We start from the raw sequence: 14,689 nt of genomic DNA, 5'->3' as shown, positions 1-14,689 counted from the left end.
TCCTCCTATAATGTAGGTTTCTCTCAATTATGTAGCTTGCTGCTACTATGCTAACCCCCAACTTCTTTTCCTCTCCAGCTATGTACCCTTACATTGATTTCAGTAGAAGAATAGTAATTACTGCTGTCACAGTATTAAATTAAATTTGCGTAGAATACAACTATCATCAAGATGTTTGTGTGGCACAGAAGCCTTGGCATTTATTATGCATCACTGAACTGAGATCCAGTTTTGTAGTGTCAAGGACTTGTTCCCATGGCTTTCTGTATTATGAGTCCTGAATTTCCCTAATCTAACTTCCTCCCATTCCATTTAATCCAGTAAAGTCAGTGATGATTTGCAGGCAAACATTCTGCTTCTTATATCTGGAGAAAAACATAATGCATTGCATTATGAGTTCTCAAACTCACGTGATTCTCCTCAGAATTTAATAGAAATTCAGAGAACTAAAGGTAATTTAGTTATTATATTACAGCAAATGAAATGTTGTTTGAGAACTAAATGAAATGCATACTTTTCCACAGTAAAACCCCATCAATCAAGAAGGACTTTGTCTTTTTAGATCAGGGGTGTCAAACTTGCGTCATCACGTGACATATTATTTTTTTCCCCCTTCACTAAACTGGGTGTGGGTGTGGCCAGCATGTGACGCATCCAGCCCGCGGGTCACAAGTTTGATAGTCCTGCTTTAGATTATGTCTATTCTGGTAGTCCTTGATTTATGATCACAATTGGGACCAGAATGTCTGTTGCTAAGGAAAGTGATTCAGTAAGTCAGTCACACCCATTTTTATGACCTTTTTTTTGCCATGGTTAAGCGAATCTCTGCAGTTATTAAATGAATCATGCAGTCATTATGTGAGTTCAGTTTCCCCCACTGACTTTATTTGTCAGAAGCCAGCTAGGAAGATTACAAATGACAATTCATGTGATAACAGGATGCTGCAAGCATTGTAAATACATGCCGGTTACCAAGCACCCAGATTTTGATCATGTAAACCGACTGGCGGCCCCCAGGGGGAGAGCCTTCTCTGTGGGGGCACCTACTATCTGGAACGAGCTCCCCCCAGAGATACGGAGGATCCCGGATCTGCGCACCTTCCGCCGCGCCTTAAAGACCTTACTATTTCACCAGGCCGGCCTGGCCTAATTTTCCCCCTCTTTTATAAAAGATTTTTAAAATTTTAAATATTTTTTAGTATTTATATATTCAATTTTAAATTGGTTTTAAAAGTTTGGGGTTTTAAATTTGTCGGGGCCAAAATTATTTAATTTGATTTTATTCTATTTTTTAAATTTTGTATTGTATGTGTTTTTATTGTTTGGCTGTGCACCGCCCTGAGTCCTTCGGGAGTAGGGCGGTATAGAAATCTAATAAACTAAACTAAACTAAACTAAACTAAACCTGAGGGTGTTACAACAGTTAAGTATGAGGACCAGCTGGGAGTCACTTTTTTCAATGCCATTGTAACTTTGAATGGTAGTTAAATGAATGGTTGTAAATTGAGGATTACTTGTATTAGAGCTAGTTTAATGCTAGAAAACACAGGAGGGATTCTCTCTAAAAAGCCACAATGAACCACTGTTGGCATTCACTTCTGCAGCATCTTTTTATGCATATTGCTCTAAAGAACCAGTTTTAAAGTATACTAGCGTGTCCTTGAGTAGAGTAGATTATCTTAAAAGCTAACCTTGAAACTAGCCCCAACCAGTATATCAAGTAAACACTTAGTGTATAAAAAATTCGTAAATAGCAAGTAACTGCTGTGGCTTCATAAATTATGCTTATGTATCCAATCAGGATCTTTAGTTTCAATGTAAGACACATAACAGCAAAAAAGTAAACAAACCAGAATGTTTGCTTAAGTATCATTTTAAATTTGTATATGTTGGGTAATTCTTTTATCCTTACAAGAAAAATCCCCATTTTTTATTTACAGAAAATATGAATTAGGAAAGTCTCATTAAAAAGTGTTTTCCTAAGATTATCTGAAACCATGCTGTTTTTCTCCTTCACCAACTCGGCTGGATGTGTGCTGGGCGTGAGAGGAGACGGACAGGATTTATCAGGGTGGAGTCACATCCTTGAGTTTCTACAGCTCAGCCTGCGACACAATTAAATTAACCAAACAGGAACTTGCTGAGGGCTTTCCTAAAATCAGCTTTTAATCTCCATTTGTATTTGGTTATGGACGCAATAATGAACTACCCTGAATTAATTCAAAACTATAAACAATCACCAATAAATAATCTTGAATTATTTAGAAATGAAAACAATCTATTGTTACTAATTTATATAGAGGTGTTTTTTTTGTTAGTGATCGAAGTTATTTATTTATCAAATGTATATGCCTGCCCAACTCACAAAAAGTGGCTCTGGGGATGCAAACAACAATTAAAGGTATTCCTCACCTTACAATTATTAATTTAATGACCATTCAAAGTTACACTGGTGCTAAAAAAAAGTGATTCATGTCCAGTTCTTACACTTACCACTGTCGCAACATCCCTGGAAGTCATGTGATCAAACTAGCATCATAAATGTATGCAACTAGCATACATTTATGATGACTGTAGCATCCTAGGATTGCATGATTGCCATTGGTGACCTTCCAGGGGGCTTCAGAGAAGCAAAGCCAAAAGGGGAGCCAGATTTGCTTAATGACCATAGTGATTCTCTCAATGAATGCAGCAAAAATGTCATAAAATTGGCATGACTCACTTAGTGACTACATCACTTAGCAACTGAAGTCCCAGTCCCAATCAAAGTCATAAGCCGAGGAGTACCTCTATAGAGTTACAGAGGAACATACAATCCAGATAGTGAATTAAGAAATACTCACAGATTAAAGTTTGACATTTTATCCGTGTGACTCCGCTCTTCAGTGGAAAGTCATTTACATACACCTGACCGTTCACGTAAGTAATATTAAGGACAACCTAAAAAAAATCCACAGAATAATATATATATATTGAATGTACAGGATCATAAAAAGGGAGTTTTATACATTTCAAAACACAAGGCTGACCAAGTTTGGTTAAATTTACACAATCACAAAAGCAATTATCAAAATAAGTCATAAATATAAGAGATTCAAAATTAGTTACCATCCAAATATGCTGATAAAATTGCCATCACTGTGCTTTCATGCTTTAAAAGAATTAAAGGCCATTCCATACTGATCCCTCACTCATTTGTTTTTCTTTTTGGTCCCTTTGAGTCAATGTTAGATTCCTGGTGACTGCCTAGGCAAATCCTTGCACAGTCGTAACAGTGAGAACAATTAATCAGTGGAACGGTTTGCCTTTAGAAGTTGTGGGTGCTCCATCGCTGGAGGCTTTTAAGAAGAGACTGGACAGTCATTTGTCTGAAATGGGCCTCCTGTTCGAGCAGAGGTTTGGACTAGATCCGTGATGGCGAACTATGGCACGTGTACCACAAGTGGCATGCAGAGCTATCTCTGTGGGCACGCGAGCCGACGCCTAGGTCAGCTCCACCACGCATGCCTCCTGTCAGCCAGCTGACTTTTGGGTCTCTGCTGGGAGAGGCGCGCACATGTGTGGGCGGGGGGGTTCGCACGCACATGCATGGGGGTGGAGTGGGGGTGGTGCCCCCCCTGCGCCCCATTTTTGGTTCCAGGAGACTTCAGGAAGGCCTGCTAGGACAAAAACGGGGTGTGGAGGGGTGCGGCATGCCCCTTCACCCCCCTTTTTTTGTTCCAGGAGGCTTTAGGGAGGCCTGCTAGCACCAAAACAGGGGTCGCGCACGCATGCACGGGGGGCGGGGGGAGCGCGGGATGTCACACGTTTGAGTGGTGTGGGGGTAGTGCAGGGGGCGCATGCACATGAGCAGGGGGCGGAGCCTGGGGTGGGCATTGCATTATGGGTGTTGGCACACACACATGTGCTGTTGCACAAGCGCATGCGCTTTCAGCACCCAAGGTAAAAAAGGTTCACCATCACTGGATTAGATGATCTCCAATATCCCTTCCAACTCTATTATTCTGTTGTGTTCTTCTTGGTAAGATTTCAGATGCAGTGTGTCATTATCTTCTTCATAGGGCTGAGATGAGATAGATCCAGCTAGCTTTGTGCTTAAGATAAGACTAGAAGTCCTCATCTCCTAGTTTCTAGCCTGGGGCCTTAACCCACTCTGGGTGATCTGGCTTGATCTCTTACTATATTGCCACTGATTTTAATGATTTTGGATTAAAAATATAACCTGTGAAGTATCTCTGTGTGGAAAAACTGAGGTCTTGCAAGAGGAGCAAAAGCAGAATGTAACACTGACAGGAAGTCATTGAAACCTTTTAAAAAACTAATTTCTGGCTGTAACTTAGATACTCATGCCGCTGCTTCTCAGTTTTGCTTACCACCATTAACAGAACAGTTATCTAGTTTGAGTAATGAAATGTCCAACCAAGCTCAGAGAGCACCAAGGACCCTCACTTTATTAATTATTCTGTTAAGTTAAACCAGTCCTTTAACTCAGACTCGTACCTTGGACTTCTAGCCAGCAGTGGAAAACCATGTCCTCAGTTTCTCCATAGACTCTGTAAACTAAGGGTTGGGAACTATGAACAGTATATCTTAGGAACAGCCAGTGAAAAACAGCTAGGCCTGTGGTCACCATCAACTGAGAGAAGCTGAACAAGAGTCCACATATTATCCACAGGACTTCATAATCTGTCAGTTCATAGTATAAAACTATGTACTATTGACAATTATTATGGTTGAAAGTAGCACACATCCAAAATGTATACATTCAGGCACATTGCTATGTATATAGAACAATGCCAATTAAGCACCAAATTTGGAACCCAACAAATGATCTTCCAACTTTTATAAACCCATAGAAGGTAGTACAAACATAACAAACTATTTATTGGAAGGAATTATTGAGTATCCCTCAAATGTTAATCAACAACTCGGTGTATTTACTGTGCTACTATGTTTCCCCGAAAATAAGACCGGATCTTACATTAATTTTTGCTCCAAAAGATACATTTTCCAGTTAGGTCTTATTTTCGGGAAAATACGGTACTAAATGTGTCCAACTGGCTTAACCTCTTAACTTAGGTTTATTTTTGGGATAGGGCTTATATTACGAGCATCCTGAAAAATCATGCTAGGAGTTATTTTCCGGTTGGGTCCTATTTTCAGGGAAACACGGTATTATAGTAACTAGAAAGACCCTTAGGCTGATGAGTCACAATAGCAAAAAGAAAAGACTTTGCTAAAGAAAGTACAGGAAGTGGAACATACAATACCTGTCTTTCCTGAATATCCCCAGTGGTTTCCAGTATATTTACTTTAATCTTGATGTTTTCCTGAAATAATGGAATGACAAAAAAAGAAAGAAGAGAAAAAGAAATATTCAATACAGTTTATAAACTAAGTAAGGTGCTTAATTCAATTTTTAGTTTGTGAGAAAGATTTATGTTTCCATCCACAATGTGATCTGTCAGGATCTAGCATTTCTAAAGTCTGTGTCTAAGTAACTAGAGTAAAAAAACTGAAGGAGGAACAAAATACCATAAACAGGCTCAGTGACCACAGAATAATAGGGGCCAGTGTAGTACATATAAATATCAAGATCCCAAAGTGCCTTTTATATCTAATTGTGCATACTATGCTGGCCATAAATACAAATTGTATAATCAGATGATTTTCTGTAATGAAATGTTTAACAGGCCCTGGGAAAGCGCAGGACAGAGGTAATAGTTATAGATGAAGTCTTGCTTTGCTGCTTTATTATGGAGGGAGGAGGCATGTTCCTGTAAGGGATGAGCAAAGATAGCTGGGAGAGAAGGCCAAAAGCATATAATCTCTCAAGGTTTGAGCATCATTCCAGCTGCCCAGCTAACACACATAGGCACCTATATTGGACAGCAGCAATATTGGAAGATACTAAAGGCGGATAATTGCTTTAGTGACAATGTCAAAGTCATTGTTTCATATTGTGCTGGAGGACACAATGGAAAATAATTCCTGTATTACCAAGAGAGCCATATAGATATATAATAAAAACTGACTGACACTATAATGCCAGATGACAAACCCTTTAGGTCATGCTAGAGAAACCACTGAGAATCTTTCAGAATACCAATCTGTTTATGACGTGACTAAATTAAGAAATGTAGGGTGCTTAGTTGCCAACTCACCACTCAGGAAAAAAAAACCCAAAATTGCAGAGACAGAATTACAGTGGGAACATGGAACGTAAGAATTACGAACATGAAAAGCTCAACACAGTGGGATATGAAATTAATCAACTACATTGACATTTTAGGCATCAATGAACTGAAATTGTCTGGAACTGGATATTTTCCCTGGAAAGATCATACGATTTACTACTTAGGACTAAGAAGGAATTGTCTTCTTTCATAGACAATTCAGGAACAAAATATAGCAAGGCCAGTACTTGGATATGGTGCAATCAGTAACTGAATAATATCAATTAGACTTCACAGACAATCCTTCAACATGGCAATTATTCCAGTTGTATTAACTAATGGCTGCAATGTTATTTTATGTTATTTCTATTGTTTTAAACTTTGATTCTTATTATGTTTTATCCAGTTTTATCCAGGGTTATGAATACAAAATGGGTTACCATATATATATATATATATAAAAAACACAAATAAATAAATATACCCACCATTTTTAAAGAGAACATCAGAAATCACTTTGAAGCAGGGTGGATAAAAATCAATGATTTTTTTAAAAAAATCAAAAAAATCGGATTTTTTTTATTTAAATCGGATTTATTTTTTTTATTTTTATCGAATTTATTTTAATAAAAAACTTTTGGGGTAAAAATCTATTGTAAGATAGTTTTCTATTTAAGATACATAAATAATTTAGCTTATTCAGCATGAAATGGAGCTTAGTTATGTAGCATGAGGCTGTATATTCTGCAACACTAGGACTATCGGTGAGTCAACAGTGGGTCAAAGGAGTAGCAGAGATGACAGTTGCTCTTTAAAAATTATAATTTAAATCGAGTTGATTTAAATCAAGCCTTTTTACTAGTGATTTAAATCATGATTTAAATCAACTCGATTTAAATCAAATCCACCCTGCTTTGAAGTCCTCAACCTCATTGATCAAGACCTAGAGGAACTATGGAAGGAAATCTAACAAGTTGCTAACCCTGAAAAGTTAAAAGGACCAAAATCGGAAGAAAACAACCAGATGACCATCAGCAGATATTGCCAAGAAAAGAAGAGTAGGAAAAGAAAAGGAAGATAAAGATCTCAGAAAGGAATTTAACTTCAATTTTGGAGAGCTGTTAGAAGAGACAAGCAGTAGTATTATAATGTCATCTATAAAGATATCAAATATGAAAACAAATACAGAAAAACAAGGTCTTCCAAAAGATCTCCGTTGTAGGAATCTTCTTCTGGGTTACAGAAGAAGGTTCCTACAATTGGTTAATGTATGTCAAGGGACAGATAGTAAGTGATTCAAATAGGATCAAACAAATAAGAAATGAGTATGCTGAAATACTGTACAATAGAGATATCAACATCCAAGATAGAAAAAAATTCCATATTTATAGGAATCTTTAGTATTAGAGGATGAAGTTAGTTTAGCATGGCAGTCATTAATAAGTCATTACAGATAGAATAGAATAGAATTCTTTATTGGCCAAGTGTGATTGGACACACAAGGAATTTGTCTTTGGTGCATATGCTCTCAGTGTACATAAGGAGAATAAAATACATTCATCAAGAATCATAATACTTAGTGATAGTCATAGGTTACTATCAAATCATACTAGGAAACAAATAAAACAATATAAATTGTAAAGATACAAGCAACATGGTTATAGTCATAAGTGGGAGGAGATAGGTAATAGGAAAGATGAGAAGAATAATAGTAATATAGTCTTAGTAAATAATTTGACAGTGTTGAAGGAATTAGTTGTTTAGCAGAGTGATGGCATTCAGGAAAAAACTGTCCTTGAGTTTAGTTGTTCTGGTGTGCAGTGCTCTATAGCGTCTAGGGTAGAGGTTGAAACAATTTATGTCCAGGATGTGAGGAGTCTGTAGATATTTTCAGAGTTCTCTTTTTGACTCGTGCAGTATACAGGTCCTCAATGGAAGGCAGGTTGGTAGCAATTGCTTTTTTCTGCAGTTCTAATTATCCGTTGAAGTCTGTGTCTGTCTTGTTTGGTTGCAGAGCCAAACCAGACAATTCTAGAGGTGCAGATGACAGACTCAATAATTCCTCTGTAGAACTGAATCAGCAGTTCCTTGGGCAGTTTGAGCTTTCTGAGTTGGCTCAGAAAGAATATTCTTTGTTGTGCTTTTTTGATGACGTTTTTGATGTTAGGTGTCCATTTTAAGTCTTGAGATTTGATAGAACCTAGGAACTTGAAGGTCTCTACTGTTGATACTGTGTTGTCTAGCATTGTAAGAGGTAGTAGTATAGGAGGGTTTCTCTACCCTCCTATATCTACCACCATTTCTACGGTTTTGAGTGTGTTTAGTTCAAATTGTTCTGGTTGCACAAGGCTAGTTGATCAACCTTCAGTCTGTATGCAGATTCATCGTTGTCTCGAATGAGACCAATCACTGTTAAATCATCTGCAAACTTCAGTACTTTAACAGAGGGATCTTTTGAGATGCAGTCATTGGTATATATAGAGAAGTGAAGAGAGCCCACAGCCCCAGGGGGTTCCTGTGCTAATTTTACAGGTATCTGATGTGATTTTGCCTAGCTTCACCGGCTGCTTCCTGTCTGTTAGGAAGCTTATGATCCATTTACAAGTGTGGTCAGGTACAGCTAGCTGATTTAGTTTAGTTAGAAGAATATCTGGAATGATGATATTGAATGCTGAGCTGAAGTCTACAAAGATGACCTTTGCATAGGATTTTGGAGTTTTAAGATGTTGTAGGATGTAATGCAGAGACATATTAACAGCATCATTTGTTGATCTATTTGCTCAGTAGGCAAATTTGCAAGGGTTCTAACAGCGGATCCATGATGGTTTTCAGGTGGGCCAGCACTAGCCTTTCAAAAGTTTTCATAACTACAGATGTTAGAGCAATCAGTCTGAAGTCATTCAGTTCCTTGATGTAGGGTTTCTTCGGCACTGGGATAATAATAGAGTGTTTGAAGCAAGGAGGAGCATAGCACATCTCTAGTTATTTATTAAAGATGTGGGTGAAGTTGGTCAGCACAAGCTTTTAAGGAAGAAGGAGTTATCTTGTCTGTGCCAGGTGCTTTTCCTGGCTTTTGCCTGTGAAATAGATCTTGCACCTCATTTTCTATAATCACCAGAGGTAGTGGGCCTAATAAGATGGGTCAGTTGTAGTAACTGGTGATATTTTTAAGAGTTTTCCACGTGTTTTCTGGTTCATCTGTTGAGAACTGATTCCTTAGCTTTTCAGAGTAGCTTCTTTTTGCTGCTCTGATCTTTGTTGTTAATATGTTTCTGGCCTGATTGTACAGCATTCTATCAGCTTTTCTGTAGGCTTCCTCTTTGGTACGACATAGCTGCTTAAGTTTAGCTGTGGACCAAGGTTTATTGTTACTGTATATTCATAGGTTTCTGGTCGGCACACATAGGTCTTCACAAAAACTGACATTATAGTAACTGTGAGTTCATCCAAGTCTGCAGAGGTATCTTCGAAAACATTCCAATCAATGCAGTCAAGGCAAGCCTGTAGCTTTAGTTTTGCCTCCTCAGTCCAAGTCCTCACTGATTTAATTGTTGGTTTCATGGTTTTAAGTCTTTGTCTGTAAGCAGGTACAAGGTGAATCATGCAATGATCAAAGTGTCCTACAGCTGCTCATGGTAAAGACTGATAAGCACCTATTATCCAATATGATAGTCCTTGATTTACAACAGTTCATTTAGTGACCAAGTTATAATGGTACTGAAAAAAGTGACTTATCATTGTTTTTCACACTTACAACCATTGCAACTTTTTGTGACCTTCTGACCAGCAAAATCAATGGAGAAGCACTTAACAACCATGTTACTAACTTAACAATTACAGTTATTCACTTAATAACTGAGGCAAGAAAGGTCGTAAAATGGGGTAAAATGGGGCAAAATTCAAAATTGAATAACTGTCTCACTTAGCAACAGAAATTTTGGGCATTGTGGCCGTAAGTCAAGGGCTACCTGTTTTAAATCAGAAAACAAGAGATATTGATGGAATAGCTACAGAAATATAGCAAGCAAAAGAGGAAGATTCAATAAAAACTGTAACCAATTATGCCAATAAATCATAATGGCCAACAGATTGGAAGAAGTCAGTCTATATACCTACAACAACAAAAAAGAAAGTTAACAGGGTGTGCAAACTATTATATTTAATTTCACGTTAGCAAAATAATACTTAGCATCATCCAACACAGGTTAGAATCTTACATGGAAAGGGAGATACAAAATGTTCCACCTCACTTTAGACAGGCCAAGGAACAAGAAAAATTATTGCTGATGCATTACTGGATAAAAAAAAACAGAATCATGCAGTCAATAGTTTCCCTACGATACTCCCTGAAACTTCGACTGTGAGGAAGCAGGCTAGCAAGAATATTGGCACTTGAATATTGATGCACAGAGGAGACTCCCAAAAATACCCTGGATAACCAAGAGAACAAATGTACAGGTTTACATTTGGGGGGAACGAGCTCCCCCCAGAGATACGGAGGATCCCGGATCTGCGCACGTTTCGTCGTGCTCTCAAAACTTTTTTATTTCAGCAGACTGGCCTGGCCTAACTCTCCTTTTTAAATTTTTAATTCATTTGATTTGTTTTATAAATTGGGTGTTTTAATCTGTGTTTCGGCCAAAATATTTAATAATTTTAAGGGATTTTTTTAATGTTTGTATTATCTGTATTTTATATTGGCTGTTCACCACCCTGAGTCCTCCAGGAGTAGGGCGGTATAGAAATTTGATAAATAAATAAATAAATAAATAAATAAATAAATAAATAAATAAATAAATAAGTAAATAAATAAATTTGGGGGGGGTGCCATAGTATGACTGACTGTACTTTTATGTACTTTTATGGTTTTATGATTTTGTGTATGCATGATTAAATAGAACAGCTGCTCCCTAAAGACCAAGACCATGGAAGATTTTTTTATTATTATTTTTAACTATGTGCAAATATATTTACAGGAATTGGGGAAAAACAGAACTATTTACAGCACTGTTTCCAAACTTGCCCGTTTCTTCCTCTCTCTCGTTTCTCGAAAATCTTAAATTTTCTCTTTCTGCTTTCCACAAGTATTTGCCAGCAAACATTCACTCACTGCTTAACTGCCAACTCCCTTCTTTTTCCTTCTCCCTCTCCCACAGCTTTTCAAGGAGAGTGGAGAAAGAGAGAGAGAATTAGCTGATTTACTTTGTGGTGCACTTAAAAGTGTTTCTTCCAGCTTTTTCAGACCTTGACAGTCATCAAGCTGCATTAATGTTGCATGATGCATCTCCCACTGGATCTTCTGCCCAACCTATCCTGCTCTCAGGCTTCCTCCAGATGTCCTTTTTGCAGGTAGCCATCCATCTGCCTCTGCCTCCATCTACTTTGAGTTTGGGATAAAACACATTCCTCTCTCTGGTTTTACATTTCTTCTCCGTCGCCTGTATCCATCCTTCTGGGGCCAGAAAATAGAAACTGCCCATTTCCAATGTTCCAGCACACACATCTCTCTCCAGCTATCAATTTCCCACACAGTGACTCCAAAGACACTTATTATCTCAATGCCCAGCGTAGCAGAGACTATATTTCTCCATCTTTCTTCATTCTGTCTCTCCGTCTTTTATGACCCAAACTGACAATATCTCCCCCAACAATTGAACACTGAGACTCTTTCAGCAGCAATCTTAAGAAAAAGGATTGTTTCATCTTTCCTATATAAACCATTTCTGCAAACAAAAAATCTCTAGACTCCTTTTCCACGATAAGGGGGAAAAAATAGCCAGAAGATGGAAAGTAGGGAGACGATTCTGAGCACAGAGTAATTCCATAAAAAAAGGTAAAGCAGGACTTTCTCCTCAGCTTTCACTACGATGATTCAGACCATCCCCAACCAACCTGCTATATTTTACATACATGACTTTCGATCATCACCTTTTAGGGAGAAATACTTGAGCTTGCTAGTATGTGTGTTTGTGTATGTGCTGAGTCATGGGACCATCTGAATTGTCATTCCAAGGAAAATAAAGTATTATTTTGGAAATAAAACTATGGAATAAGGTACTTAGAAGCTGGGAAGACAAAGGACAACCAGCCATAGTACAAGCTCAATCCTGCCAAGGGTAATATCCAGAGCAGAGCTCCAGTCAGGCTATGCTTTTACTAGTGGGACCAAATCATAAAAGAAGACATTCTTTTTTTTTTCTTTTTTCTTTTTCCATTCAGTTGTCTTTTATTCTTGGAGATTGCCTGAACAAGTCCCTGCAGTTCTCTTGACATGGTTTTTCAAAAGTGGTTTGACATTGCTTCTGAGAGAAAGTAACTGGCACCCAGCTGGCTTTGTGCCTAGGGACAGACTAGAACCCCTGGTCACCTGGTTTCTAGTTTGATACCTTAATGATATCAGTAGACCAAACTCATCCTCAGATCAATATATCTATTTTTAAGAAGGGTTGTGCATATTGTTTCATAATTCACACTGATACATTGTTTTCCATTCTTAGAAATCAAATTTAAATGAGCAATTTTATGTACATTTTCTAGCTTGTACATGTATATTTTTCTACTCTGCTTTATTTGGTAGGAAAACAAACGTTCTAGGTAATTTATAACATAAACAACACTTGTAAAGTGGCTGCATGCATTAGGGCAACACAATCTTGCTTGCTAAATAGGTAGTTACACTATTAAAATTTCAGCTTGCAATCTTATTAATTTCTCTCAGAGAATTTAAAAAACCTACGGTATACACGAGACAAAACATAAGCATTAAAGAAATTAATTTGGATCTGAAAGCTTCTTGCCTTAATCAGTAAATACTACATTATCTTCTTTTTTACACTTTATAGATATGGAACAATGTCTATTAAACTCTTTTCCCTTGTGGCTTCCCAGCATCCCTTGTGCTGCCAAATATATACTATCTATATTGTATGACACAAGGAAGTATTTCCTTAGTGCATTTAATCACCTTTCATTTCAAAACTCTCTGGGCTTTTCCACAATAATTCTGAGTATTAGATTACACTGTGATTTCTCTGACTCAAATGAAAAAAAATGACCAGCTCATTTCAACAGACCAAAGAAGATGTGGCAGCTGTGAAGCACATTTCATCTTAGAAAAATCAGAGAGGGGAGAAAGTTCATATTGCGTAAATATTTGGAGAGAAACAGGAATTGTGCAATAATGGACTTGCATGACAATTGCATGAATCAATTTACCACACATATTTTTTTTTATCTTTTCATATTTTTAACTTGCCCTATTAACAACTGGTTGAAGTTCCCTTCTAAAAATAATTGCCTTCTGAAAAGAAATTATACCAGGAGGTTTTGTGATCAAACTAATCAATCAGATATTTGGAGCCTTCACATTTGGGAAAGGCAAATTACATGCATTTGTCATTAGTCAGCAAAAGCATCCTCATCTGACTGAAACAAGAGATCTAATTCTCATTTGCTACAAAATGAATAACTCAGGCATGAAATGAATACAATGCCTAGAAGATATGATACAGTAGATGCGGAGAGAGAATTTGCTGTCAGTCTTTCTCTTGGCAACAGTCTGATAGAGGTTTTCATTGTCTTCCTTTAGCATATTTTTTGATTGTCCCAATCTAATATAAAGTTCTGGTATTTCCTGGACATTTCCCATACAAGTACTAACCAGGCCCAAGCCTGCCAACAGATGCTGCCACCTTTGAAGACTGAGGTAAAGTTGCTATCTCTTCATTTACATCAATGAATAGTATATTTTAAAGAATAAAGTATTTACATATTTTGTTTAGAACAAAGGTTTCTTGTTTGTTGACTGAGTGGAGGAGTGAAGGAAAACCCTTCAGCATTGAGCTTGATTCCTGATGCCTTCAAAACACATCTATGTAGTTTTCTTGGCAACAGTCTGGAAGCAGTTTTTCATTGTCTTCCTTCAGCATACTCTATTTTTATGTTGTGTGTCTTCTACATCTTCATTCTCTGAGGTTGAAGAGGAAGGAAGGAAGGAAGGAAGGAAGGAAGGAAGGAAGGAAGGAAGGAAGGAAGGAAGGAAGGAAGGAAGGAAGGAAGGAGGGAGACAAGCAGGCAGGCAGGCAGGCAGGTAGAAGAATCCTAACATGGTCTGCTATTTCATTTCTTGCATATAATCATCTTCTTTTTTGCATGTAATTATCATCTTTCTTGCATGTAATCATCTTCTCTGTAGTGAAGAGAATTACCCTGGGCAAAGAAATGGATCAGGACTAAGGATGTAGGGAGGTTCTCTGCTTTTCAAGAATGATCCTCAAATTCATATTTTTGTCCTTCTGTAAAATACAAAGGACCTCCCATATGGCTTGGCTTTGAAAAACAACCTACAGCTATGAAAGTACGGCTAATAATCAAGGTCTAGCTCAGCTAAGTAAATATAGACCTGTAATCTTTGTTCTGACAGCTCTCCATAAAGTCAATTCTTTCTTATACTCCATGGTAAACCAGAAGTAAAATTAAGCAAATCGAATTGTTTTATGTGTGCGATAGTTTGT

General features: G+C 37.5%; 1 protein-coding gene across 1 annotated transcript in view; it reads right to left on the bottom strand.

Moving 5' to 3' along the window:
• Positions 1-14,689, bottom strand: part of GINM1 (glycosylated integral membrane protein 1) — a 29,544-nt gene that overhangs the window by 13,652 nt on the left and 1,203 nt on the right. The window contains exons 2-3 of the mRNA XM_034418999.3: positions 5,271-5,330; positions 2,844-2,940 (exon numbers count right to left, since the gene is read on the bottom strand). Of these exons, the coding sequence (XP_034274890.1) occupies positions 2,844-2,940; positions 5,271-5,330 (157 nt within the window). The remainder of the gene's footprint in view (positions 1-2,843; positions 2,941-5,270; positions 5,331-14,689) is intronic.

Source organism: Pantherophis guttatus, chromosome 1 (assembly GCF_059756535.1).
Source record: "Pantherophis guttatus breed Tessera chromosome 1, ASM5975653v1, whole genome shotgun sequence".
NCBI classification, from domain to species: Eukaryota; Metazoa; Chordata; class Lepidosauria; order Squamata; family Colubridae; genus Pantherophis; species Pantherophis guttatus.
This window is presented reverse-complemented; position numbering and strand designations above follow the sequence as displayed.